This window comes from Leucoraja erinacea, chromosome 13, assembly GCF_028641065.1.
Source record: "Leucoraja erinacea ecotype New England chromosome 13, Leri_hhj_1, whole genome shotgun sequence".
NCBI lineage: Eukaryota > Metazoa > Chordata > Chondrichthyes > Rajiformes > Rajidae > Leucoraja > Leucoraja erinaceus.
In genome coordinates this window covers 28,877,696-28,902,869 of record NC_073389.1, presented here as the reverse complement: position 1 = coordinate 28,902,869, position 25,174 = coordinate 28,877,696, and the positions used below count along the sequence as shown (strand labels likewise).

The 25,174-nt window shown below is 45.0% G+C and overlaps 1 protein-coding gene across 1 annotated transcript in view; it reads left to right on the top strand.

Moving 5' to 3' along the window:
• The window catches only part of phex (phosphate regulating endopeptidase homolog, X-linked), a 60,484-nt gene extending 35,529 nt beyond the window's left edge, over positions 1-24,955 (top strand). The window contains exons 8-22 of the mRNA XM_055644717.1: positions 1,167-1,250; positions 3,355-3,500; positions 3,744-3,837; positions 4,832-4,960; positions 6,794-6,895; positions 7,330-7,407; positions 10,999-11,102; positions 11,823-11,881; positions 13,612-13,666; positions 15,220-15,287; positions 18,709-18,839; positions 21,733-21,798; positions 22,832-22,936; positions 23,456-23,532; positions 24,667-24,955. Coding sequence (XP_055500692.1) covers positions 1,167-1,250; positions 3,355-3,500; positions 3,744-3,837; positions 4,832-4,960; positions 6,794-6,895; positions 7,330-7,407; positions 10,999-11,102; positions 11,823-11,881; positions 13,612-13,666; positions 15,220-15,287; positions 18,709-18,839; positions 21,733-21,798; positions 22,832-22,936; positions 23,456-23,532; positions 24,667-24,769 — 1,401 coding nt within the window. The 3' untranslated portion in view covers positions 24,770-24,955. The remainder of the gene's footprint in view (positions 1-1,166; positions 1,251-3,354; positions 3,501-3,743; positions 3,838-4,831; positions 4,961-6,793; positions 6,896-7,329; positions 7,408-10,998; positions 11,103-11,822; positions 11,882-13,611; positions 13,667-15,219; positions 15,288-18,708; positions 18,840-21,732; positions 21,799-22,831; positions 22,937-23,455; positions 23,533-24,666) is intronic.
• The last annotated feature ends 219 nt before the right edge of the window (positions 24,956-25,174 follow it).

The following is a 25,174-nucleotide window of genomic DNA, read 5'->3' as shown; positions in this document are numbered from 1 at the left end:
AGTTAGTGCAATCTGTACAATGTTATATAATACCCTTGATCCCACCAACACATTACTTGATACCCTTAAAGCATATGGTTTTGTCAGCCATTTTGCTAATACCATAATATTCTGTGTGGTGAATGTCATGTGATAACTCGGCAAGATTGGAACAGTCCATGCTGGCGTTTTGGTTAGTGTAAACCTATGATGGCCCCATCCACATTCTTGACATTCCGTGGCTAAAATATTTTCTTTTGAAATGCCCATTATTATTTTGTCACCGTTTTTGTGGACCACATATCGGTCAAACTCTTTCGCTATCTTAGAAATCTCCACGAGATCACCCTTAGATCTTCATTTTTCCAGGAGGGCATGTCCTTTCATCTTTTTGCATAATTTCTGATGCTTTTTATCTTATTAATTGTATGAGCAAGACCGTTTACCATTTCCAAGTGCACTACATCAAGTGTAGGTTGAGCAGAGCTTTGGTTCCCAATATTTTCTCTTTCAGAATGAATCCAGTATCTGGGTTGTCTTTTTAGGGCCCCAGGGATTACATTGCTAGTTTACTAGTTGATTAAGTGATGCACAGGTCAGTGCAGGAGTGATCGTGGTTGGGGGAGTAATGCCGTGGGGTCAGGATGGGAGTGACGCGGGGGTTCTGTGTGGGAGTGACGCGGGGGGTCTGGGCGGGAGTGACGCGGGGGGGGGGTCAGTGCAGGAGGATGAGGGGGAGGAGTGACACGGGGGTGACAGGGGGGTCAGGGAGTGACGCAGAGGGTCAGGGAAGGAGTGATGCGGGGGGGGGGGGGGTGGTGTCAGGGTAGGGCTGATGGGACATGGGGAAGTCAGGGAGCGGTGACACGTGGGGTCGGGGTGGGAGTGATCTGTGTGGTCAGGGACGGAGTGTGCGCGGTGGGGGTGGTGGGGGTAGGGATGACGGGTGTGGGTCGGGCGGGAGGATGCGGGTGGGTGATCTGGGGGGGGGACGTGTGTGCGCGGAGGGTTTTGGTAGGGATGACGGGTCAGTGTCGCGTGTAAGAGTTTTGCGGGGGTCAGCATGTGCATGTGTCTGGGGTCGGAGTGATATCGACAAATAGAAGGAATCCTTGAGAATAGTGCATTAATTGACCTGGTGCCTCAGTCAGCTGCTGTTAATAATGAATGTCATTTGCCCATTGCAGATTCTCATTCCACAGAGCAACAGGACGAATGAAGCCACTTACAATAAACTCAGTGTGCTCGACTTGCAACATGCCGTTCCACAGGTAACTGAGGAATAGTTGAAATGAAAGCCCAGCCCCAAGGCCCTGATTCTGCATTGCACGGCCACTCTCAGGAGAACCTTTACATGACCAACTAAACCACTTGCCCTTGTCGCTGGCTGGTGGTTTTAGGTCTCCTAGCAATACCTGAACCTCTGGACTTATTTATCTTTCCCACTGGCTCACATCAAGGGCTGCACGGTGGCGCAGCAGTTGAGTTGCTGCCTTACAGTGCTGGAGACCCGGGTTCGATCCTGATTATGGGTGTTGTGTGTACGCAGTTTGTACATTCTCCTCGTGGTCTGCGTGGGTTTTCTCCGGGACCTCCGGTTTCCCCCCCCCACACTCCAAAGATGTACAGGTTAGCAGGTTAATTGCCTTGATAAAATTATAAATTGTCCCTAGTGTGCGTAGGATAGTGTAAGTGTGTGGGGATCGCGGGTCGGCGTGGAGCCGATGATCCAAAGGGCTTGTTTCCATGCTGTATCTCTAAACTAAACTAAACCAAGTGTTTTGAGTTTCAATAAAATATTTTAGCTTCAATGCCTCAGTTGTGTGAGGTTTCAGCCTATGCACGCCCTGCCCTTGACAGAGCAACTTCTTCCATTTTGATTGAGATTGGTTGCACAATAGGGTGATTTCACGAAAGGTCACTGGAGCGTAGAGCCGCACCCACGTGACCGAAAATTTAAAGTGGAGTACATGCGATACTTCCGGTACATGTTAGTGAATGGGAAAACACGCACTTTCACACCCGTTAAAAACATCGAAAACGGCCAATTTTTGAGCTGCAATTGACTGTGCCAGTCGGGGTGACCGTGAGGCACAGCTACCTGAATTTACAGTCCAAAAAAAGATAGAAACTAAGGTAAATTCAAGAGGGAGCTGAAGGTGTAAATCCAGCGGAAGTGATCAGCGGACAGTTGTCGTGGAGATTTAAAGATCCAAAATATCGGGAATTATCGCGTTTGCTCGCTGCATTTCATCAAAAGTAAGGCATTATTGACTTTTTTATCTTTATTCATTTGGAAATGTTTTAAAAGTGAAAAATCCGTCAGTAAAATTGCAAAATCGCCCATGGTTCTCAGGTGGGTTTTAACATGCAAAATGAAAACGCTTCTGAAGCTACATTTACCATTTAAATAATCGTAAACTATCAATGCGTTTTGAAATAAATTTTACTCAGATGCAAGCTAATGGGATAATTGTCAGCTGTTAGTTGGACAAAATCAGGACATTTTATTATTTGCCAAAATATATTTCTCAATGTTTCTTGTTTAAAGCCTGCACATTCACCCAAACTATTTATTTATTTATTTATTTATTTATTTATTTATTTATCATCTAATAACAGACAAGCCTGCAGCATGGAATGATGTCAACAATCCTGATTTTGGCAAATAATAAAATAAAACCTTAGTTTCTATCTTTTTTTTGGACTGTAAATTTAGGTAGCTGTGCCTCACGGTCACCCCGACTGGCACAGTAAATTGCAGCTCAAAAACTGCCCGTTTTCGATGTTTTTAACGGGTGTGAAAGTGCGTGTTTTCCCATTCACTAACATGTACCGGAAGTATCGCGTGTACTCCACTTTAAATTTTCGGTCACGTGGGTGCGGATCTACGCTCCAGTGACCTTTCGTGAAATCACCCTATACTTTGTGCCTCAGGAGAGGAATCAATTTTCTGCAAGTATTTTCAGCAAATGTTAAGAATAGGTAAGGCAGCAGCATCAGAACAGTTAGTGCAATAGGGCATTTACAACAACCCTGAGTGAAAACATCCTATTTCCCCTCTCTCCCAATTCTACACCAACATCTGGGTACGAGACACATTTCCAATTCTGCCTTCATTTCCACCCCCCTTCTGTCCCGGTCCACAATGGGACACCTTTGGCCCTTGGTGCAGTGAGAGATTCTTTAAAACCTTGAGTATGAAACACTTGGCCCAGTTATTAAAAGGTGCACAGTGAATCAGTGCATCAGTCACAACCCAGCTGTTCAGATTACGACAGACCTTTTGCATCGGGACTGCCTTGTAGAGCATGTTTTAGATCACATGTAGGCCATGTTGCAGATCACGTGTAGATCATGTTGTTGTGTCCCTAGTTTGACTGGCTCCGTTACATATGGATGGTGATTGATGAGGAACTCTACCCTGAGCTCACTCAAATTAACATGTCAGAAGAAGTCATAGTGTACGTCCCGCAATATTTCAAGGACTTGTTCCAGCTGTTGGAAACTGTGGATAACAGGTAAACGGAACATCATGTTTATTCCCCCTTTTTACAGCACAACGCGCATTCTCTAACCCCTAGATTCATCCATTGGCATTTCTCTTCCGCATGTGACAACATTGCCTCTCCCAGTCAACAGATAATTGCCTGTTTCAATTTCTCCCAGTCAGTGATCAATTCTTGTTTTAGATTGTGCAACCGTCCAAAACGCTGATCCGATATGTTACAATACAAAGAAATAATTTGGTAACCCATTTACAGAACTGTTGCTAACTACCTTGTGTGGAGAATCGTGTACAGGAGGTTGGGCAATCTCAGCCGGCGATTCCTTGACAGACAACTGGAATTATTAAAGGTAAATGTTGAATGTCCGGTGGGGAAAGGCGCGCTGCGGAGCGTTGGTGTCGGTGAAGTCTTTCTGCATTAAAGCAAAGCTGCTGTCAGTTATAATAGAAGGGCTGCAAGTAATGCATTTTAGTGCAATGTTGGGTGGCTCAAAGAACAATGGCTGCCACTGGAAGGGTAGGAGGGTTAATCACAGGTTGCTGGGTTACATAGGGCCTGATTATTAAGCAGGGGATTGGCAGCTGGTGTTGCCATCGGGCCAGGACAGCACCAAAGGTTCTGTTTAAACATTTTCAAACTTCACACCAGCCTGCAGTGCTGGCATCACCAGTACTGATACAGGCACTCAACACATCTTGTCCTGTTCCCCGCTTATCCACGGGCAATATCCCATTCTATCTTACATTAGAAAAGGCTTGGCATGTATCTCACAAAGTTCTCCATTGTATCTCCCATGCTGTTTACCACTCCATTACATCTGCCAACATACCCCAATAAATCTAACAATGTATCCATTACACCTCATATTCTCCCCCATTATACTCCACACACGGAAGTGATTTATACCTCACACTGCGTCTGCACCAGATCTAATGCAGACAACCTATGAGATCTTGCATGTATAATAGGTCTCAGAATAAAATATAATGAGGCACTGTGTGCATTGTAATGGGGAGCAGTGTGAGGTACAAGAGAGCATATCAAACAATCATACAGCACACACATAGGTCCTGCACTCCAAGGAATAAAGTCCTAGACTGCCCAACCTCTTCCCGCAGCTCAGGCTGGTACAACAATGTGACAAAAGTCACACAACATGATACTCAGAGCTGCATTCATGCAGTTTATTGAAGTGAGTGCAGTTGGCTTAGGGATGAGTTTTGAAATCACATTCTGTGTAGGTGATGTCCCATTTTCTTTTTACAGGAAACAGGAATATGGAAACTAGTTCTTGTGCAGAGTAAGAGCCGAGAACCTGACTGATGTTTTGCTCCTTGCTTCAGGTGATCATGGGGATGAAATCTCTGCCCCCACGATGGGACAAATGTGTGAGGTTTACAGAGTACGTCCTGCCATATTCTGTGGGAAGGATGTTTGTGAAAGCACATTTTCAGGAGGACAAGAAAAAGCTGGTGAGTTAGCTGGCGATCACTCACACTGTTCCACATCTGTCTCGCACATCTGTAAGGACTGTTTTCATTTCAAGGTCATTTATCATTTTCCATACACCACCTCTGTCTCAATTGTGTCGTAGTCTGCTCTCACTCTCGCATCCCACTTTCTAGATGTTCCTTTGCCTGCAAACGATCTACTCAAATCAACTTTACCGAGTATCTATCGAATGCCATCAAGTTTGGCCTTGCTGCAATTCAGTATTTTAACTTATGGGCCCGTCCTGTCTTTATCCATAACTATTTTAAAGCTAATAGAACAGTGGTCGTTGGTCTCTAAAGGTTTGCCCACGGACACTTCAGTCACTTAAACCTAATTTTCTGAGAATAAATGTTATTATGCCATCCATATATAAATAACTCCCTTGTAGGCCCTCTACATATTGCCTGAAGAAACGTTCCTGAACACATTTGACAATTTCCATCCTGACTAAGGTCTTAGCACTATGACAGTCTTTAATGTGCAAAAGCAGTTCAAGAGGCACAAAATGTATGCATACTGAAAGAAATTTGGCAAACTAGAAATATTGTGAAAATTAGTTAATTCATTTTGAAGCATACTTTGTATTTGCATGTTGTGTTATATTCTACATATTAATCTTCCATAACTTGATATTTATAATAAATAAATCATGGAAATTACAGAGTATAAGGATCCAATCTGCCCCAGTGATAATATTTCAAGTAGGGTCCAAGTTGTTTTTCAATGGTGAGACTCTCACCTGAATCTCTGATGAAGGTTTGTCAGATTCTCAACTCTAACATCACGGATTAATCAGCGAGGAATTCTTCTCCATTGTGTGCATTTTCTAGTGATTCAACGTGAATTTGCCATAGTGCTTAAATTTGTGGAAGGGTAATGTTCAGAAGCATAATATTGCAATAAGAGGAATTAAGGGCTCTGGGGAATGTGTATAGGAGTTGAGGCCAGCCAAGATCATATTGAATGACAGGGCAGGTCCTGGTGGCTAGCTACCCCTCTGATTTTTGTTGTTGTTGTGTTTTGGGACCATATTAAGGGGAGCTTCCAACAATTCTCTGGGTATTTTACAGCGAGAGCCCTAATACCCCAGAGCCTTTTCACTCTACAAGCCACCAATCATCAATGTGAGGGGACACTCTGATTACATCTGAGTGCTGCTCCAAAAATTCTCAAGAAGCTCAACGACATCCAAGACGAAGCAGCTCATTTAATTGCCATCCAATCCATAAACCTCAACATTAATTTCTTCTGTATCCACCCGTGGTGGCGTAGCGGGTGGAGAATTGTTGCCTTACTCAGTGCCAGACATGCCCTTAATAATCGAAACGGAAGTTTGTTACGTTCCTGTGGTGGCTTTCTCCTGGTGCTCCTAGTTTCCCTCCCAGTGCACAGTAGTTGTAGGGTACACCATCTATAAAACTCACCTAGGCCACACTAATATTTTCCAAACCCACAACCTACTACCAAGGGCAAGGAACGCCACCTGCCTTGTTAATACATCGCCAATCCTTCATCAGCAGTGGTGTGGGAACAGTTTCATCAGAAGCATGGCAACAGCCAAGCTGATAGCTCACCAGTACCTTCTCAAAGGCAAATTGTAAGCAATGTTTTCAAGAATATAATCCAACTACAGAAATCAGAACAGTTTGATTATCCCATTATGGTTGTTCTCATACAGCTACAACGAGTCTTTGCTATGATTCTACAATGTAGCAAGGAATAAAGGATAACGGCAAAAGTGAATCTCCGAAAATCACTTCTCAATGTAATTTACTATTTCATGATTGATCCTTGAATTCCTGCCTCTGTAGACTGAAGATTTAGTTGCTGGTGTTCGTTGGGCATTTTTAGACATATTGGATAAGGAAAATGACTGGATGGATGCAGAAACCAAAGAAAAAGCAAAAGAAAAGGTATGTTTTCCAGATTTTAACAGAGCTACATTAAAGTTGATGTTTAAAGCACTGAATTGAAGCTTTATTGATAGGAGATGGCGGAGCGTCACTCAGAGAGGTGACAGAGTACACGTCAGGAACGTCTGACCAGTGAGCATGGTATTACACTCACCATTGACACATGTTCACCATCACCATTGATAACATGTTCACACACAGCACTGACACATGCTCACATTCACCATTGGTAACATGTTCACACTCAGCACTGGCTCCCATTCCACAGATCCACAATCATTCCACCGACTTGCGCAACCTCCACAAACACAATCGCCCCGCAGACACTCACTCGACAGTCACACGCTCGCTCCAGTCGCACACTCTTTATAGACCTACACTCGCCCCCCCCCAGTTACAATTATATCAGTAATTTATTCTTTTTTTCTTTTCAGGCGCAGGCTGTTCTTGCCAAGATCGGATATCCGAAATTCATACTCATCGATGAGATTGTTAACGACATCTGCAGGAATGTAAAGTACCCGAGTTCTGATTAACCCCTGGTGCTTTGTTACACCTTGTGTTTCAATGTGTTCCGAGTTACTACTTAGCCACAACAACAAGAGGGGAAGGACTTGATCCATGGGCAATCGTTGTGGCTGGGGAAATAAAAGGAAGAAGCATCCTTGTTTTTGGAAAGCCAAGATGTGTTTTTTGCAATTGCTGGACACATCAGTTCCTCGAGAATTTGTTTTATGAATTATATTTGTATTAATTATATTGTTGGTTGAAGCTTATGGATTTTCATTGGGCTAACCATAAAACAACTTCATAAGTAATGAATTTCTGTGATAGACAGAACTGCTAGTCAGTGATGTCCATTGATCTCACACTTGCTGGGAGTAACTTTAGAAGGTTGATGCTTTTGCTCAGCTCCATTTACTCTTCGAATAAAAATGCTTTAAACTGAGGAGCAAGGGAACTAAGGCGGCCACTTCCTCTCATCACCATTTAACATTCATCTTGTGGAGTTTGCACATTCTCCCTGTAACCAATTGGGTTTCCTCCGGGTGCTCCGTTTTCCTCCCACAACCCAAAGACGTGCAGATTTGATGTGATGAGGGCATCTGTAAATTGGTCCTAGTGTGTAGGAAGAGGATGTGGGAACATAGAAATAGTGTGAATGGGTGATCGATGTTTGAAATGTTGGACTTGGTGGACCAAACGAACTGCGAACCTTGCTATATTTCTAAACTATAACTGAAATCGGGATAATTAATTACGAGGATTGGCAGGCATGTATTTTCACTTCCTTCCTGTCCCTGACAGCCCCGATCAGATAATTAGATGAGCTGGGTAGAATTGACCACTGGACTGCAAGAATTAGTATATTATACATTAATTATTCCACCCATGGTGGTGTAGCGGTGGAGTTGTTGCCTTACAGTGCCGGAGACCCTGGTTCAATAATGTCTGTACGGAGTTTGTACGTTCTCCCAGTGAATTGTGTGGATTTTCTCCTGGTGCTCTCGTTTCCTCCCACACTGCCAAAATATACAGGGATGCAGGTTTATTGGCTCAATTAAAATTGTAGATTGTCTCTAGTGTGTGTAGAATAGTGTTGGTGTGCGGGGATTGCTGGTCAGCACGGACTTGGTGGGAAGAAGGGCCTTATTCCGCAGTGTATCTTTAAACTAAACTAAACTAAACACTGCCAAGGACCAGATAGGCACAGAATGAAAGGATATATCTGACATCACAGCGTTGTCTATCAAAACATGTAACGTTTCCTCTAATTTGTTTGGCTTTGGCCAAGTTTATCTCCCATGCCCTCTATGACATGACATACTGGAACAATTCAGTGTGATCACTTGTGATTGCGATGAAAGCCTAGATTTCCAAAACTAGCGTGAACCATTTAAAAAATGTTTGATTAGCCACTCCAGCAGGTCATCAGGAATCAGTTCCTACAAGTTTCCCCAACTCCTCCCGCACACACCTTTTTTTTTTTCAACCACACTCCACCAGCCCCCTGTTTTCCAGTTTCTCTTTTGCTCCCCTACCTTTCCCATGTGACAATCACCCACACTCACTGAGCCCCTTCCCCCACTGTTCCCTTCAGCCTACTCATATCGCCATGCTTCGCCTTCCTTTCGTATCAAATTCCTCCGTCTACAGCCCTTTGTTGCCTCTGCTCATCACCTCAGGTCTCTGTCAGATTTCCCACCCTATCCTCCCCCACCTGACACCATCTGCAATTAACCCTCTTAACCTGGATCCATTATCACTTGTTTTCACATTATCACTTGCTATCTCTTCCTCCACCGCTTTCCCACACCTCTTTATACTGGCCATCTGTACATTTCCAATCCAGATTAAAGGACTCATCCTAAACGTCCTCTGACATTTCCCTCCGTAGATGCTGCCTGACCCACTGAATTCCTCCAGCAGATTATTTGTTGCTGCAGACTCCTTTTGTCTCTTTTGTCTCGGTCCATGTTTACCTTAAACTGGTGGTTTCTACAATTTATTTTATCAGTTTTTCTGTGATACTGAATTTTAGACGGGGAGTTTGGGTTTTTTTATGTTAATTACTACTGTACATTATGAATCCACATCAATTCAGGTTAATGCTTATCAACATTTTGTGTTAATAGTTGATTGCTCAATTGCTTAGCAGGTTAGAAGATCACATAGACCAGAATGACTGGATAGTGGGGAAGGTGAATATTTGGTAATTTCACATATTTTGGAGTAGAGAAGATTAACATTATTCTTTGTTTTACTTTTAAAAATCTGTTTGGCATAACATGGGAAAAATGTATTTAATATAATATTTCTAAGCTGGACCAAACATTGGTTAGGCTGCACATGGATTAGTGTGTGTTGTTCTAGTCACCACACTCTAGGAAGGACGTGATTAAGATAGCAAGGGCACAGAATAGGTTTCCAAGGATGTTGTCCAGATTAGAGGGCTTGAGCTTTCAGAGAAAACTGGATTGGCTGGGACCGTTCTCGTGGAGCGAAGGTTGAGAAGTGATGTGCTGGAGGTACATAACATTATTAAAGGCACAAATACGGTTGACATCCAGAGACTGTTCCCCATGGTAAAGGATTCTAAAATTAGACTGGTTTAGGTTTAAGATGAGAGGGAGATCTTTAATGGGCATCTGAGGGGTAAATCATTCACAAGAGTAGTTGGTATTTGCAATGAGTTGGCTGAGGAGGTGATGGAGGCAGGAACGAACAACATTTAAGAGGCATCGGAACGGGTACTTGAATGAGCAGGATATAGAGGGATATGGATTTAATGGGATTAGGACGAAGAGGCATGGTGGTCCACATAGAGACAATAGGCAGAAGGGCATGTTTTGATGTTGTTCAATTATCAATCCGTTTAGTGTCATAGAGTCTTACAGTGTGGAAACAGGCCCTTCGGCCCAACTTTCCAACACTGGCCCATCTACACTAGTCCCATCTGCCTGCATTTGGCCCATATCCCTATAGACATGTCCTGTCCATGTACCTGTCTAAATGTTTCTTAAATGTTGTGATAGTACTTGCCGCAACTACGTCTCCTGGCAGTTCGTTCCATACACCTACCATCTTTTACATGAAAACGTTACCCCTCAGATTCTTATTAAATCCTCGCCCCCTCACCTTAAGGCTATGTCCTGTGGTTCTCAATTCCTTCTTTCGTGTGGCGTGCACAGCCTAAAGTTGTTGGACAACTTGTTCTATTTGATCTTCCGTTTGTGCACGTCGAGTTGATTGCATTAGACGAAACAGGGCGGACCACGTGAAGGTTGCAATCTTCCACCCCAATTCCCTTACTGTGAGCAAAAGATTCTGTGCAACTACCCGGGTGCACGGTTTTCAGTTCACAAAGTTGCACAGAATTTTGTGCACTCTCATGATTTGTTGCATGTTTGGTTGTACTTTGTGGACTGTAAACTGCAAAGATTTGGAAATAGAGACTAGTCTGAAAAACTCTCCTTTTGCTGGCATTGACGCAATGGGCCGAATATCCTCTTCCCGTGTTGCAGACTGTTACAAGTGTTTGAATCTTACCTTGCCTGGTTTATTATTTAGAGCACTCACCTGGTTTGTCTCTGCCTTCACAGCTGACTGTTTTGGCCACAGACTACTTTGGGAACGTGCTGAGGTCACTGAACTTTATCGCCCAGCATGATTTTGCAAGCCTACGGTACCCCGTTTCAAAGACAGCGTGAGTGTGTGAACCTTTACTTCTGCCGCCAGCACACGCAAGCTGTTGAACATTCCAGCATGGATCCCGCTATCCACGTGACCTGGTTTGAGTGCTGGCGTTGTGTCTGCCCTACTCTCGGTGGTGGGAGGAACATGCATTGAAGGAGGCTCTCACTAATCTGTGGCATCTCTTCAATATGCGTAAAATTGTCCCAGCTATAGGAGATAAATCCAAACTCCTTTATAATGCTGTTTAAATGCCCAGTGCTCCTGAGGCCGGCAGTGAACCCGACAGAGGCTGTGAGACATCTGATGGTTGGATATTCCAGATAAAATGCTCCTGGTAGTTTTATTGTTTTAGACAATAAACAAATAAAATATAACCGCCCTCACATCTGATGCTCAAATACCCTAATTGGCTCATAGAATCAAAGAACCATACAGCATGACAATGCCAACCATGATACCTATCTGATCACATTTGCCCAGATTAGGCCCATATACCTGTGACTTTCCCATACAATACTTGCCTGAATATTTTTTAAATACTGTCAATGTATCTGCATCCACAACCTCCTCTGGCAGCCTGTGCCAGATAATCATCGCCCTCTATGAACAACCTACCTCTTGGATCTTCTTTGAATTTGAAGTGTTAGCCCAATAGCTTCCTAAGATAGGCAGAAGCATCCTTTAAAGTGTCCAGACTTGTCAAAAGCTATGTGTCCTTTTTGTTTTACAGATGGTTCACCAATCCTACCACAGTAAACGCCTTCTATGCACCAACAGTCAACCAGATCCGTGCGTATTTGGACTTTCTAGTTGCTTAAGGCCACGATTTCCTTTGGCGCTGCTGAGTGACATTATTTGTATGTGGTGCAAAGTGTTGTGTGAAAACGATGGTGCTGGATGGTAGTCCTCTCCCCTTTTCACCACCTGCTGTCGCTGAGGTTTATGACTTGCCCTGTTGGATTCAGGAGCACGAGTGGAGGCTGAGAGTTTGCAATTCCTTGGAAACCCCGCAGAAGAGCCAACCGACCACCCCTGTCCACAGAACCAGGGTCCAGGAGCAAAATGCTGCAGGGCATCCAAAATAAAACAGACAGTGAATGCCAGGAATACTCAGCAGATTGGGGAACACCTGCAGAGAGAGGAACAGAGTGTAGTTCAGGTCGATGGCATCTCACCAGAGTTGGGAGAAACTTGAGAACCGCAAGTTTAAATGTAACTAGTGGGGCAGGAAAGAGAGAAGATGAGGGACAGTCTGTGGAAAGCTCGAGATTGATTGACAAAAGGGTGAAATGGTGCAAGGTGACAAAAGCACTGAGGAGGTGAAATAACGATTGTTGAAGTAAACAAAGCCATGGGAAAGGAGGGGTGGGAGTTTGAGATAACATGATGGGGGTGTTTGTCCTGTCAGAGCACCGAGCTTGATGTTTAGCATGATGTGCCAAGGTGAAAGATAAGGAGCTGTTCCTCAAGCTTGCCTTAAAAAGATATTAGAAGCCAAAGATGGAGTGGTCAAAATGGGAACAGTATGGAGAATTAAAACAGCAGCAACTGGAGGCTGGTGGATCGAACAGAGGCAACCTGGACACCAAATCCCTAGTGTAGAGGAGGCCACAGTATAGCCCTGCCTTCAATGTGCTTGCCTGGAGTCATTGCTGCTTCTCCTGGGAAGAGTGTTGAAACCATGTAAAAAGGGGCAAGAGGGCCAATGTTTGCATCTTGTGTAGTTGCATGGGAAGGTGGGAGGAAAACGAGGGGTGGACTGAGGACTTGCAGAGCGAACTGCCCTTCAGAATGGTGAAAGGGGAGGGAAAGGTGCGACTGATTAATTTGTCCCATTTGAAGGGAGAGATGGGGGGGGGGGGATTTTAAATGGTTGAGGCAAATGGAAGCTACCAATAACCAATTGTACAGAGTTTTCAAGAGAGAGTTAGATTTAGCTCTTAGGGTTTAGGGAATCAAGGGATTATGGGGAGAAAGCCAGAACGGGGTACAGATTATGGATGATCAGCCAAGATCATATTGAATTGCAGTGTTGACTCGAAGGGCCGAATGGCCTACTCATGCACCTATTTCCTATGGTTCTATGTTTCTACCATATCAAGACAGATGTGGCAATGTTGGGGAAACTGGGAGAATGGAAATGGAGTACTTGCAGGAAGCAGAGTGGTAGTTGAGGTCAAGGAGTGAAGGTCGGCGTGAATACCAAGGGCTCATTATGGATATTAGCAGCTTATGGGAAACTGAGAAACAGAGAATGAGGTGTGAAGAGTCAGACCATGAACGCAAGGTGGAAGTAGAGAATTTCTAGTTTGGGTCCAGAGGAGGGAGACACTGAAGCAAAATGTATCAGCGAAAGGAGCCGACCCAAGTGGGAGTGAAGTAAAGAATCTTCAGCATGACCCAGACAGGGTCATTTCCATTTGGAGAAAGTGGGCAGTCCACCCTTGAAGTCAATAGGAAAGGACAATGGGCAATGCACTGTCTTCACTGAATCCATCGTGTTTCTTTTCCATTTGCAGAATTTCCTGCAGGAGAGCTTCAAAAACCGTTTTTTTGGGGAGAGAAATATCCTTTGTGAGTAATGTCCATCACTATGTTCGCTGAGGCCCTCAACTTGCCTCAAACCTAACACCACCCAATGCCATCATTCAGTGCTTATTTGCCCCAGCCCTGGAGTGATCGATCACTGTCTGGTCTATTTCTATTCTACCCTCCTGACGGTTCACCAGTTCTCACATCTTTATGCCATTCAGATTTGGAAATGGCAGTGTGAACACCTAGATCCAAAGAATTCACATATATTAAGAAAATCAATGGTCTGACCTCTGGAGACCTCTGCTGCAATGCTCTCTCTTGTCCAAGGAACAAACTTTAACTACTGCTCTGTCAATGTTCCTATTATTTCATGGCCTTCAATGCTGATGCTAACCCCATTAAGTTACACTTCATCAAATGCCCTTTGCAAGTCAATATATAACACATCCAACCCATAGAGCCCTAGAGTCGCATAGCACACAGAAATGGGCCCTTCGGCCCGCCATGTCCATGCCAACCTTTTTTGCCCACTTATACTAATTTAATTTGGTGTATTTGGGCTGTATTTTTCTATACTGTTGGTCGTAATGCCTCTTGGGTAGTAATTATTTCTCATTCCACCATCTCCTCTCACAGTTCAATCCCATTCCTATAGTGTGATGACCACAACTGCATTTAATACTCCAGGTCTAACCAGTGTCTTGCAAAGTCCAGATATCAGCCATTCTCTGTGTGTAAAGAACTTACTTCTTGGATCCCCTCTAAAACTGTCCAAGCTCACCTTAAACCTACTGTATGTCCTCTTGTTTTTGATAACCCTATCTTGGTTCAATGATTGTGACAAGCTACCTTATTGATTCCTTTCATAACCTTATACACTTCCATCAGGTCATCCATCAACTTTCTTCACTCCAGGGAAAACAAGGCCAACCTATCCAATCTTTCCTCATAATTAAAATGATCCAATCCAGTCAACAGCCTGGTTAATCTCCTCTGCACTCTCTCCAGTGCAACCCCATTCTGATAGTGTGATGACCACACCGCATATAATACTCCAGGTCTAACCAGTGTCTTGCAAAGTTGCATGCATGCCATTTGCCTTCTTCATCATCCTATCAACCCGTGTTGTCACTTTTAGGGAACTATGGACAAACCCGTACATCCCTCTGTTCATTAACCACATTAACCTGGTTACTCTGATAAAGTCAACCTGGTTCATTAGACCTGATTTGCCTTGTTTTGTTTGTTTTGGGCCTCTTGGTTAAGGTCATAGCTTCCATGACGTCATGGGCAGATATGGTGAATTTCTGTAGGCAGCTGAATCTGGAAAAGATACTTCATGTTTACTCTTGATTTAGGGAACCAAAACTTTAGAATTGTGGAGAAGATGTACAGAAGTTGCTGCCATCTGCACTTATGTAACACAGTGAAGACCCACATCCATTGTGCTTCTAAATAGACAGTGTCCACAATGTGATTTAGGAACCAGATGGAATTCAGGGACTGGGATTATCTTGACACATGAAGAAGTCCAATGCTGTAGAGAGGAATATCTCTGATGATTTCACACAGTGGACTGCTTGTGATTCCAGGTCCATCAGCTACGGTGCAATTGGCGTCATTGTTGGACACGAGTTCTCGCACGCCTTTGATGACAGTGGTAAGTGTCAGCGGCTTGAAACTACTTTACCAAAAGTTGTGAGACGCAACTGCTGGATTGGAATAAACAAAACTCTTCTTTTCTGCTCAATTGACAGACCGCCTCTGCCTTCCTACAGTCTGAGGCTCGCTGCAAACATCTTTATCATGCCCTGCATTGAAGTCTACCCTATCTGTGCCCCTCATGATTTTATATACCTCGAGAATCTAATTAATTTAATGTGATAGTTACAGCAGACTCAACATTTGCCTGTCCAAAGGGAGTTTCAAAGAATAAAAACATATAACAGCATAGGAACAGGGCTATCTGCCTACAATATCTATACCGAACAGAATGTTAAGGCTAACTCTTAAGTTACTGACTCTCACACAAAGGCAAATTCCTTGTATGTATATACTTGGCAAATTAAATTTATTCAATTCAATTCAATAATCTAAATTCAAAAAGTCGCTTAAATGCCACTATTGTTTCTGCCTCCACCACCATCTCTGCTAACATCTTCCCACATAATTTTATATGCTTCTATCAGATCTCCCCTCAATCTCTGACATTTCAGAAAACAGCCTACATCTGTCCAATCTCCCTGTATCTAATACCCTCTAATCCAGGCATCATTATGGAAAAGTTCCCCTGCAGCGTTTCCAAAGCCTGCACATCCTTCCTGTAATGGAGCAACCAGAACTGCACGCAATACTCCAAATGCAGCCTGAGTCCTATAGAGCTGCATCATGATGTCCTAACTCTTATATTCAATGCCACTATCAATGGCAGCAGCATCCCATACAACCTCTTTACCACCCCATCTACTTGTGTGAACTTGCCTTCAGTGAACTATCAACTTGGACTCCGAATCCTTTACACATCAATGCTGTTCAGGGTCTTGCCGTGAACCGTATACTCTCTCCTTACATTCAACCTCCCAAAGTGCATCACTGCACACTTGTTTGGGTTAAACTCCATCTGCCATTTCTTCGCCCCCTTTTGCAGCTGGTCTATATCTTGCTGTATCTTTTGACAGCCTTCCTCACTCTCTGCAACTCCTCCAATTTTGGTGTTGTCAACAGATCTACTCACCAACCCATCTGCATTTGCATCTCAGTAATTTATATATATATATCACAAACAGAAGAGATCCCACAGACAACCAGCCAGAATATCTACGTTCCTCCACAACCTCTGTCTTCTATGCGAGTTATGGATTAAAATCCACCTGCCATTTCTCCACCTGTTTCTGTAGTTGATCTATATTCCAGTATATATTTTGACAGCCTTCTTCACAGTCCATTACTCCAGCAAACTTGGTGTCATCAGCGATCTTATTAACCAACCCTTTGTTCGTTGATTAACGTAGGGTTGTTTTTGTGGGGAAAGGAACATTCGGAAAGTGGAATTCTTTTAAAGTGATGACAAGAGTTCAGGGCATGCACGTTCCTGTTGGAGTGAAGGGCAAGGTAGGTGAGAATACGGAAGTTTGGATGGCCAGATCCATTGAGAGAATTTGAGGCTCTGGTCAAAAATAAGAAAGAGGCTTGGAAAGAGGTACAAGGATCTGGGATCAAGTGTGGCCCTGGAGGAAGTTTGGGAACTGAGGCGCATACTTATGAAGGAAATATGGAGATCAAAAATGGGGCTGGAGATAGCTCTGGCAGATAATATTAAGGAATATCCTAAATGATTTTATGTACATTAAGGTATAGAGGATAACTGGAGAGAGAATGGGACCACTAAGATCATCTCTATGTGGAGCCACAGGAGATGGACAGGTCCTCAATGAGTATTTCTCCTCTGTTTTTACTGTGGAGAAAGACATGAAGATTGGGGAACTTGGGACAGTTAATGGAGATGTCTTGAGGACAATCCATACTACAGTTGTGGAGGTGCTGGATACCCTAAGGTGTATGAAGGTGGATTGATTTCCCAGGCCTGATCAGATATATCTGAGGTCACTGTGGGAAGCTAGAGATGAAATTGCTGATGCCCTGGCTGAGATTTATGAATGATCATTAGTGAGGTGCCAGTAATGCTAATTGGAGGGTGGCTAATGATATTTTTCAGGGGGGTTGCAAGGAAAAGTCTAGGTTAGTGAGCCTAGCATCTGTGGTCCGCAAGTTACTGGAAAGGATTCTGAGGGATAGGATATATATGCATTTGGATAGACGAGGGTTGATTAGTCAGTATGGTTTTGTATGTGGGAGATTGTCGATTGTCTATTGTCTATTGGGTCATATGCATCTGAAAGTTTTTTTTAGGAAAAGGTTGAAGAGGGCAAAGCTGTAGATGTCTATATGGACTTCAGCAGGGCATTTGACAAGGTTCCGCACAGTAGAGTCCGAATGATTCACATGAGATGTGAGTAACAATCAAACTGTAGCTACTTTATTCGCAAGAATCAAGCAATAGTTGTCAGATGAGGGAAGCAGTGAATCGAGAGACTGCTCTGCAGATTCAAAGTATACAGTACTTTTATATCATTTTTGACAGCATAACGGCAAGGTTAGTCACGTATATGTACACGGGGTTGTGATCCAGCATTCTGTAATTTTATACTGAGAAACAGGCATCTTTAACTATGTTGGATGATTAGAGTGTCTTCAGTTTGGTTTATTGTCATGTGTACCGAGGTACAGTGAAAAGCTTTCATCTGGTTGTAACCTTGAGTTCACAAGCACTTGTTTTGTGTTCAGCAGACTTGTTTTTGACTCTATGGGTCACCTGTACCAGGCATGTTTAGCCTTGCTCTAGAATGCACATTCACTGGCGTAAAGTTCGATTCCCACTGAATGAAGTGCTGCTCATATTAAAAGACAAAATGGAAGAGCAGCTCAGTTCTTCCCACAATTTCTCCCTCTTACTCCTTCTCAACCCTTCCTGATCTTAAATCCCTCTGTTGCATGAATCATCCCTGTTCTAAGTACAACACCTCCGGCTTCTTCAATCTAGCTACTTAACTAAAGTCGCTCCCTCTCCCATCCTAAGAACTATCTCAGTCAAGTTGCTCTGCACCCCTTCCAAAGTCTTCCCATCTTCCTTAAAGTGCGACTTCCAGAAATGAACACACACGCCACCTACGGGTGAACCATAATTTTGCTGCATAATGCCCACCATCACATTTTTGCTCCGGTTCTTTGTGTTTCTGCACATAAAACTCAGAAACCTGGATGCCTTTTTAGTCACTTGCAACAAACTATGTACATGTATCTCCCCAGTCTCACTGCTCTCGTATCCTATTCTAATAATCGCTGCCAAAATGCTGCACTTTATATTTCTCAGCAGTAAACTTCATCTGCCACTTCTCTGCCCATTCCCCCAGCCCATCTACATCACCGTGATGTTGATTTCTAATCTTCTCACATTTCACCTCTCCTCTGTTGGTGATTGTAAGCACGTCTCAAGGATTTTAATTAATTTGTTTCATTCACAGGCCGCGAATATGATAAAAATGGGAATTTGCACCAGTGGTGGAGCAATGCCTCTATTTCAAAGTTTAAGGCCGAGGCTGAATGTGTGGTGAAGCAGTACAGCGACTACTACTGGCCACCGGCGGGACTGATGGTGGGTTTCCAACAAAGTCCGTCCTGGGTGCTGATACTGCCGCTCTCTCAATCAAGAGTTTATGTTGCCAGGACCACTCGACTTAATTCTCCAGCCTCCATCCCATCCCATATTGTGTGCAGTTTTGGTCCCCTAATTTAAGGAAGGACGTTCTTGCTATTGAGGGAGTGCAACGTAGGTTTACACGGTTAATTCCCGGGATGACGGGACTGTCATATGCTGAGAGAATGGAGAGGCTGGGCTTGAACACTCTGGAGTATAGAAAGATGAGAGGGATCTTATTGAAACATATAAGATTGTTAAGGGTTTGGACACGCTAGAGGCAGGAAACATGTTCCCGATGTTGGGGGAGTCCAGAACCAGGGGCCACAGTTTAAGAATAAGGGGTAAGCCATTTAGAACGGAGATGAGTAAACACTTTTTCACACAGAGAGTGGTGAGTCTGTGCCTCAGAGGGCAGTGGAGGCCGGTTCTCTGTAAACTTTCAAGAGAGAGCTAGATAGAGCTCTTGAAAATAGCAGAGACAGGGGATATGGGGAGAAGGCAGGAACGGGGTACTGATTAGGGATGATCAGCCATGATCACATTGAATGGCGGTACTGGCCCGAAGGGCCGAATGGCCTACTCCTGCACCTATTGTCTATTGCCCCTATCCACACATCCTCCATCACTTCATTCCCCGTCCTTGCATCCTTCATCACCTCATTCCCCACCCTCCATCTCTCCACCCTCCCAGTTTCCATCAGCCCATTCCCCACCCACAACTTTGCATTACCTCCCCTCATTCACCACCCTCTCACCCTACAACCACCTCATTCCCTCACCCCCCCCCCCCCCCCCCCCCTCCCTCCATCACCTCATGTCCCCAGGCCTCACACTCTCCATCTGCCTCATTCTCCTGCCCTCTGTATACCAACTAAAACATTCAACCTGGGGAGCTGGCTGCCTCAAAACCAGTAATGTCAGATTGGTAGGGTGATGAAGAATCACGGCGGCAGGCTTCAGGAAGCTCAGGATCAACTCCCATGGACTTAGGTGGGTGCTCTGCAAAACTGCCCCAGATCTGCAGTGATGCTTCCAATGTAGAAGAGACCACACTGTGAACACAGAATGCCTTGTGTCAGATTGGAAGAATGGAGTTGCTAGTGAATCGCTGGATTTGTTTGGGTCCCTGGATGGTGGGTAGGGAAGAGGTGAAAGGATGAGTAGGAATGGTGAAGGTGGCCGATTAGGAAAAGGGGAGACGCAATGAGACCTGGGTGTCATGGTACACCAGTCATTGAAAGTTGGCATGCAGGTGCAGCAGGCAGTGAAGAAAGCAAATGGTATGTTAGCATTCATAGCAAAAGGATTTGAGTATAAAAGCAGGGAGGTTCTACTGCAGTTGTACAGGGTCTTGGTGAGACCACACCTGGAGTATTGCATACAGTTTTGGTCTCCTAACCTGAGGAAAGACATTCTTGCCATAGAGGGAGTGTAGAGAAGGTTCACCAGACTGATTCCTGGGATGTCAGGACTTTCATATGAAGAAAGACTGGATAGACTCGGCTTGTACACGCTAGAATTTAGAAGATTGAGGGGGGATCTTATAGAAACTTACAAAATTCTTAAGGGGTTGGACAGGCTAGATGCAGGAAGATTATTCCCGATGTTGGGGAAGTCCAGAACTAGGGGTCACAGTTTAAAGATGAGAGGGAAGGCTTTTAGGACCGAGATGAGAAAATCATTTTTTCGAATGGTGAATCTGTGGAATTCTCTGCCACAGAAGGTAGTTGAGGCCAGTTCATTGGCTATATTTAACAGGGAGTTAGTTGTGGCCCTTGTGGCTAAAGGGATCGGGGGGTATGGAGAGAAGGCAGGGATGGGATACTGAGTTGGATGATCAGCCATGATCATATTGAATGGCGGTGCAGGCTCGAAGGGCCAAATGGCCTACTCCTGCACCTGTTTTCTATGTTTCCATGTTTCTATGATGAGGTGTTGTGGTTGAATGGAGGTGGCTGGTGGGGACAGCAAAGTGGACCAGTTCCTTTGCATACGCTGGAAGCTGGGGGCCATGAGAAGATGTGCCACAGAGGGTTTTGTGGTCCGTTGGATGTGGAGGCTGGTGGGTTAGAAACTGACAACAAGGGGACCTATCCTGACTCCTGATGGGTGTAGAGGGGATGATGGAAAAGTGTGGGCCATGGATAAGAGGTGCCTGAGAGTGTCTGTCAACTGCGTTGGAGGGAAACTGTGATTTAAGGAGAAATAAAACATTGATGTGAAAAGTGTAGTCATCCAAACAGACAGGATGGAGCAGCAGGAATTGTGGGAATGGACTGGGGTTGCTACGGGAAGCAAGGTGGCAGCAAAGGGGGTCTGTGGGCCTGTGATGGATATTGTCACCCACCTGTCCCTGAGATGGAGATGGTGTTGTTGAGAAAGAGAAGGGGAGTTTCCAAGAGCGGGGCGTGCACTGGCAGCAAAGGTGTGCCACTTCCCACTCTGTCCTAGAGGAGGGAGCACCCACAATCATCCATCTGTCGGAGAAGGAGGAAGGGATTCCTGATGCTTGGAAACAAGGAATGATCCAAGCACCCCATCGGTAGAGAGGTTTAGCTCAGACCCCAACAGGTGGCCACAGCTGTACCTTTAATGTGGAGAGAGAGTGGACAAGGTAAGGTTGAATGCAATCGGCTGAAGGAGGGTGGTGGTGGAGGGGGACTGGGTGGAACTCTGGGCATGGAAGACTGCGTCTATTTTCGTCTCCTTTCCACGACTGTCAATTACTCCCTTACAATGCTCCTGAGTAGCACGGTGGGGGTATAATTGCGATCAAAATGCGATAGCGATGTGTGTCAAAGTCGTTTGAGTATCTCTAAAGGCCGAACCTTAACCTTGTTCCCTGCAGGTGAAGGGACAGCAAACGCTGGGAGAGAACATTGCAGACAACGCTGGCCTCCGCCAGGCCTTTAGGGTAGGCAACGCTACTGACACTGACCTCCTGCCAGTCACTGATCCATCACTTCACCAGGGTAACCAGCATGAGAGTGGGTCTGTGCCCACCAATGCTGAAGTAGGCACTGGTTAATATTCTCTCCCACTTAGCAAACCCACTGGTTCTCAATCCATCTTGGGAGATGCTGCCTGACCCGTTGAATTACTCCAGCGTTTTGTGTCTATCTTCGGTAGAAACCACCATTTGCAGTTCCTTGTTACACATCTCAACACTGCTCTCTTTCCTGCTCCCCTTTTCTTTTTCCATTCAATTGGAAGCTTGATCATGAATCCCATGGGAATGTGCTTTCACCCAAACCCTCAACCAGCTGAACACAACCTTTCAGAATCCTGCTCGGCAAATCTCCACTCAGCTGGAGGTTACTGCCTTCAGATACTGAGGTCCACCTCTGACTTCCTCCCATTTCATTGATCAAGCTGCTGGACACCTACACTGACACCTCCTTGGGGGGGGGGGGGGGGGGGGGGGGGGGGCGTTTGAAAACTCTCCATGAAGCACTTTGTGTCATTCTGCTTGTTATGGGTCTTCAGGAGAATGGTTGGTGCAATGGTTCAGGAGGGGCTGATTCTTGCACGATTCTGTGGGTATTTCAGTCGGTGGGCATGAATCCTGTAACTGGCAGTGTACCTCGCGTCGGTCAACCAACTGAGCTTCCACACCCTCCCGCACAACCTCGGGGAGGTTCACATCTGATAGAAGGAGTCTTCTGACCAGGCAAGCTCACCATGGTAACCCCCACCTCAACCCCCCTAACACACACACACACTTCTCCCCTGCATGTAAACTTCACCCTTGAGTGTCACCGCCCCCAACCACCATCCAGCCGGTGCCCCATTACCAAACCATGCAGAGGGACTTGGATGAACGCACCTTTCCAATTCTAAAATTATACATGGCAATAACATTGAGAAATAGTGATGGGGGAAGGATTGGAGGGAGCAAGGAAGCAGAGTCCCATCCTGTTATTAATGACTGGAATTCTGCCCTCCAGGCCTATCGGAAATGGATAAGAGAGAAGAGAGGAAACAAGGAAGAGGCACTCTTGCCTGGCCTCAAACTGAACCATAATCAACTATTCTTCCTAAGTTATGCTCACGTGAGTAGTGCCTTGCATGAAGACAAATGATCAGGAGCCGGGTAGCCAGCTGACCTGCCTCAGGCCTGAACTCCTCCTCTGTCTCAGCTCCATCAGATGCTCAATCCTCTCTGATCATTCAAGGGTTTATCAATCGCCACTTTAAAAACATAAGTTTGGTCTCCACATGTCAATGGGGCTGATAATTTGTGATTCACCACCAAAAGGTGCCTGAGATTGGTGGTGAATCACAAATTATCAAAAAAGTCAATGCCTGTGACTCACACGGTGTGGAGACCCCCCCCCCGTGAAAGGGCAAGATCGCAGTAAAATGCTTCATTCATCAGAGTGAACACCGCACTGTTGAGTCCTGAGGTCCACTGTCCAATAATGTTGTGTGGAGCAGGTTGTTACTGGTAACTTTGGACTACTCTCAGTTTCTCCCCACAGTTTAGCAACTAACCAGAACGTACTCCTGCTTTGGCTCCATACTGGTCTGTGTCGGTAACACCACGCCTGTCTGATCTTTTCCCTTTCCAGGTCAGATGCAGTGTACACCGCCCAGCATCAGCTAGGAATAACATTCTGACTGGGTATCACAGTCCTCCTGAATTCAGGTGAGGTTCAGAGTGACTATTGTTAAATATATCATTCTTGTGCAAGTCAATAAGTTTACGAAAGCGAGATGAGGGAATGCTGTGTGCTCTGTTTCACAGAGACATGGTTCACACCCAGCTCCCCAGCTTCAGTCCCCCGGACCGAGGGTTTTTCCAATGACCAAACGGAGGAATCAGAGAATGGGAGAGGTGGAGGCATCTGCCTCCTGGTGAACTCTTTATAGTGCTTAGACGTAGCAGTATTGTCCAACTCCTGCTCTCCATACTTAGAACATCGTACAGTGATGTGCTATCCCTTCTATCTCCCATGGGAATTCTCTTCCATTGTGACCACGGTCAACATCCCACTCCAGGTGGAGCTGCATACCGTGGTTAACAAACCCCAGACTGTGTGTTTTACCGATGCCTTTCCCTTCATAGCTAAGGATTTCAACAAGGCCAGTCTTGAAGTCACTTCTAAACTACCATCAGCATGTGTGCTTCAGCACCAGAGGATCAAACACCCTCAACCACTGCTGTTCCACCATCAAAGATGCCCTTCGCTCCATCCCCAGCCCTCATTTTGGGAAAGCAGACCACCTGGCTGTCCTTTCTTCCTGAGTACAGGCAGCCACTGTATAGCGCAGCTACAATGGTGACTGCACAGAGCAGGTCAGTGGAAGTGGAGAAACGACTCCGTGATTACTTGGAGTTGGTGGACTAGGCAATGTTCAGGGATTCGGCGGTGGACCCGAACAAATACGCCACAGTTGTTACCAACTTCATAATAAAATATGCAGAGGAGTGTGTTTCACCAAAATCATCTGAGTATTTCCCAAGCAGAAGCCTTGGATGAACCAGGAGGTCTACAATATATTGAATACCAAATCTCAGGCACTCAAGTCTGGTGACACAAATTCATACAGGTAGTCCAAGGGTGAGGTTGGAGTAAGAGAAAAGTGAGGGGGATTTGAAATTGCCATAAAAAGTGGAAAACTGTTGTTAGCACCCAGTTGCTATGTGTTACATGGGGTGTGATGATGGTGTTTAAATTCATATCATTATTTTTGGTTGAGTTCCAGTGAATTGTTGTGTGCAACTTTATACCTGTTTAAACTTGTGCTTGGGCGGTGAACACGTATTTTTACTTTGCAGGGTCATTGGGTCAATGAGCAACTTTGAAGAGTTCAGCAAGGCTTACAACTGTCCAAGGATGGCACCAATGAACCAAGCAGCGAACGCCTGCCGAGTTTGGTAGAGGGCGATGTATCATTTGTCTGGCCAGCACGTCCAAGCCTGGAATGAGGATGCATGCGTCCTTGAAAAAAAGACACAAAGTGCTGGAGTAACTTAGCTGGTCAGGTAACATCTTTGGAGAACATGGACAGGTAACATTTCAGGTTGGGTCTCCAGACTGATTATGGTGGGGAGGGGGAGATGTAAGAAAGCTGGAAGAGGGGAGGAGCAGGATACAATCTGTCAAGTTTTAGGGCATTATAAGTGAGGGGGATGTTTGATTGACAGATGGTTGAACAAAAGGTGTGACATAAGGAGAGAAGAGGAGTGAATTGTGAAGTCGGAGAAAAGAAGTGTGGGGGGAAGGGAGGGGGGGGCGGGACTAGGTATGAGGTCCAGGTGGGGCACTGGGAAAAGGGGGGGGGGG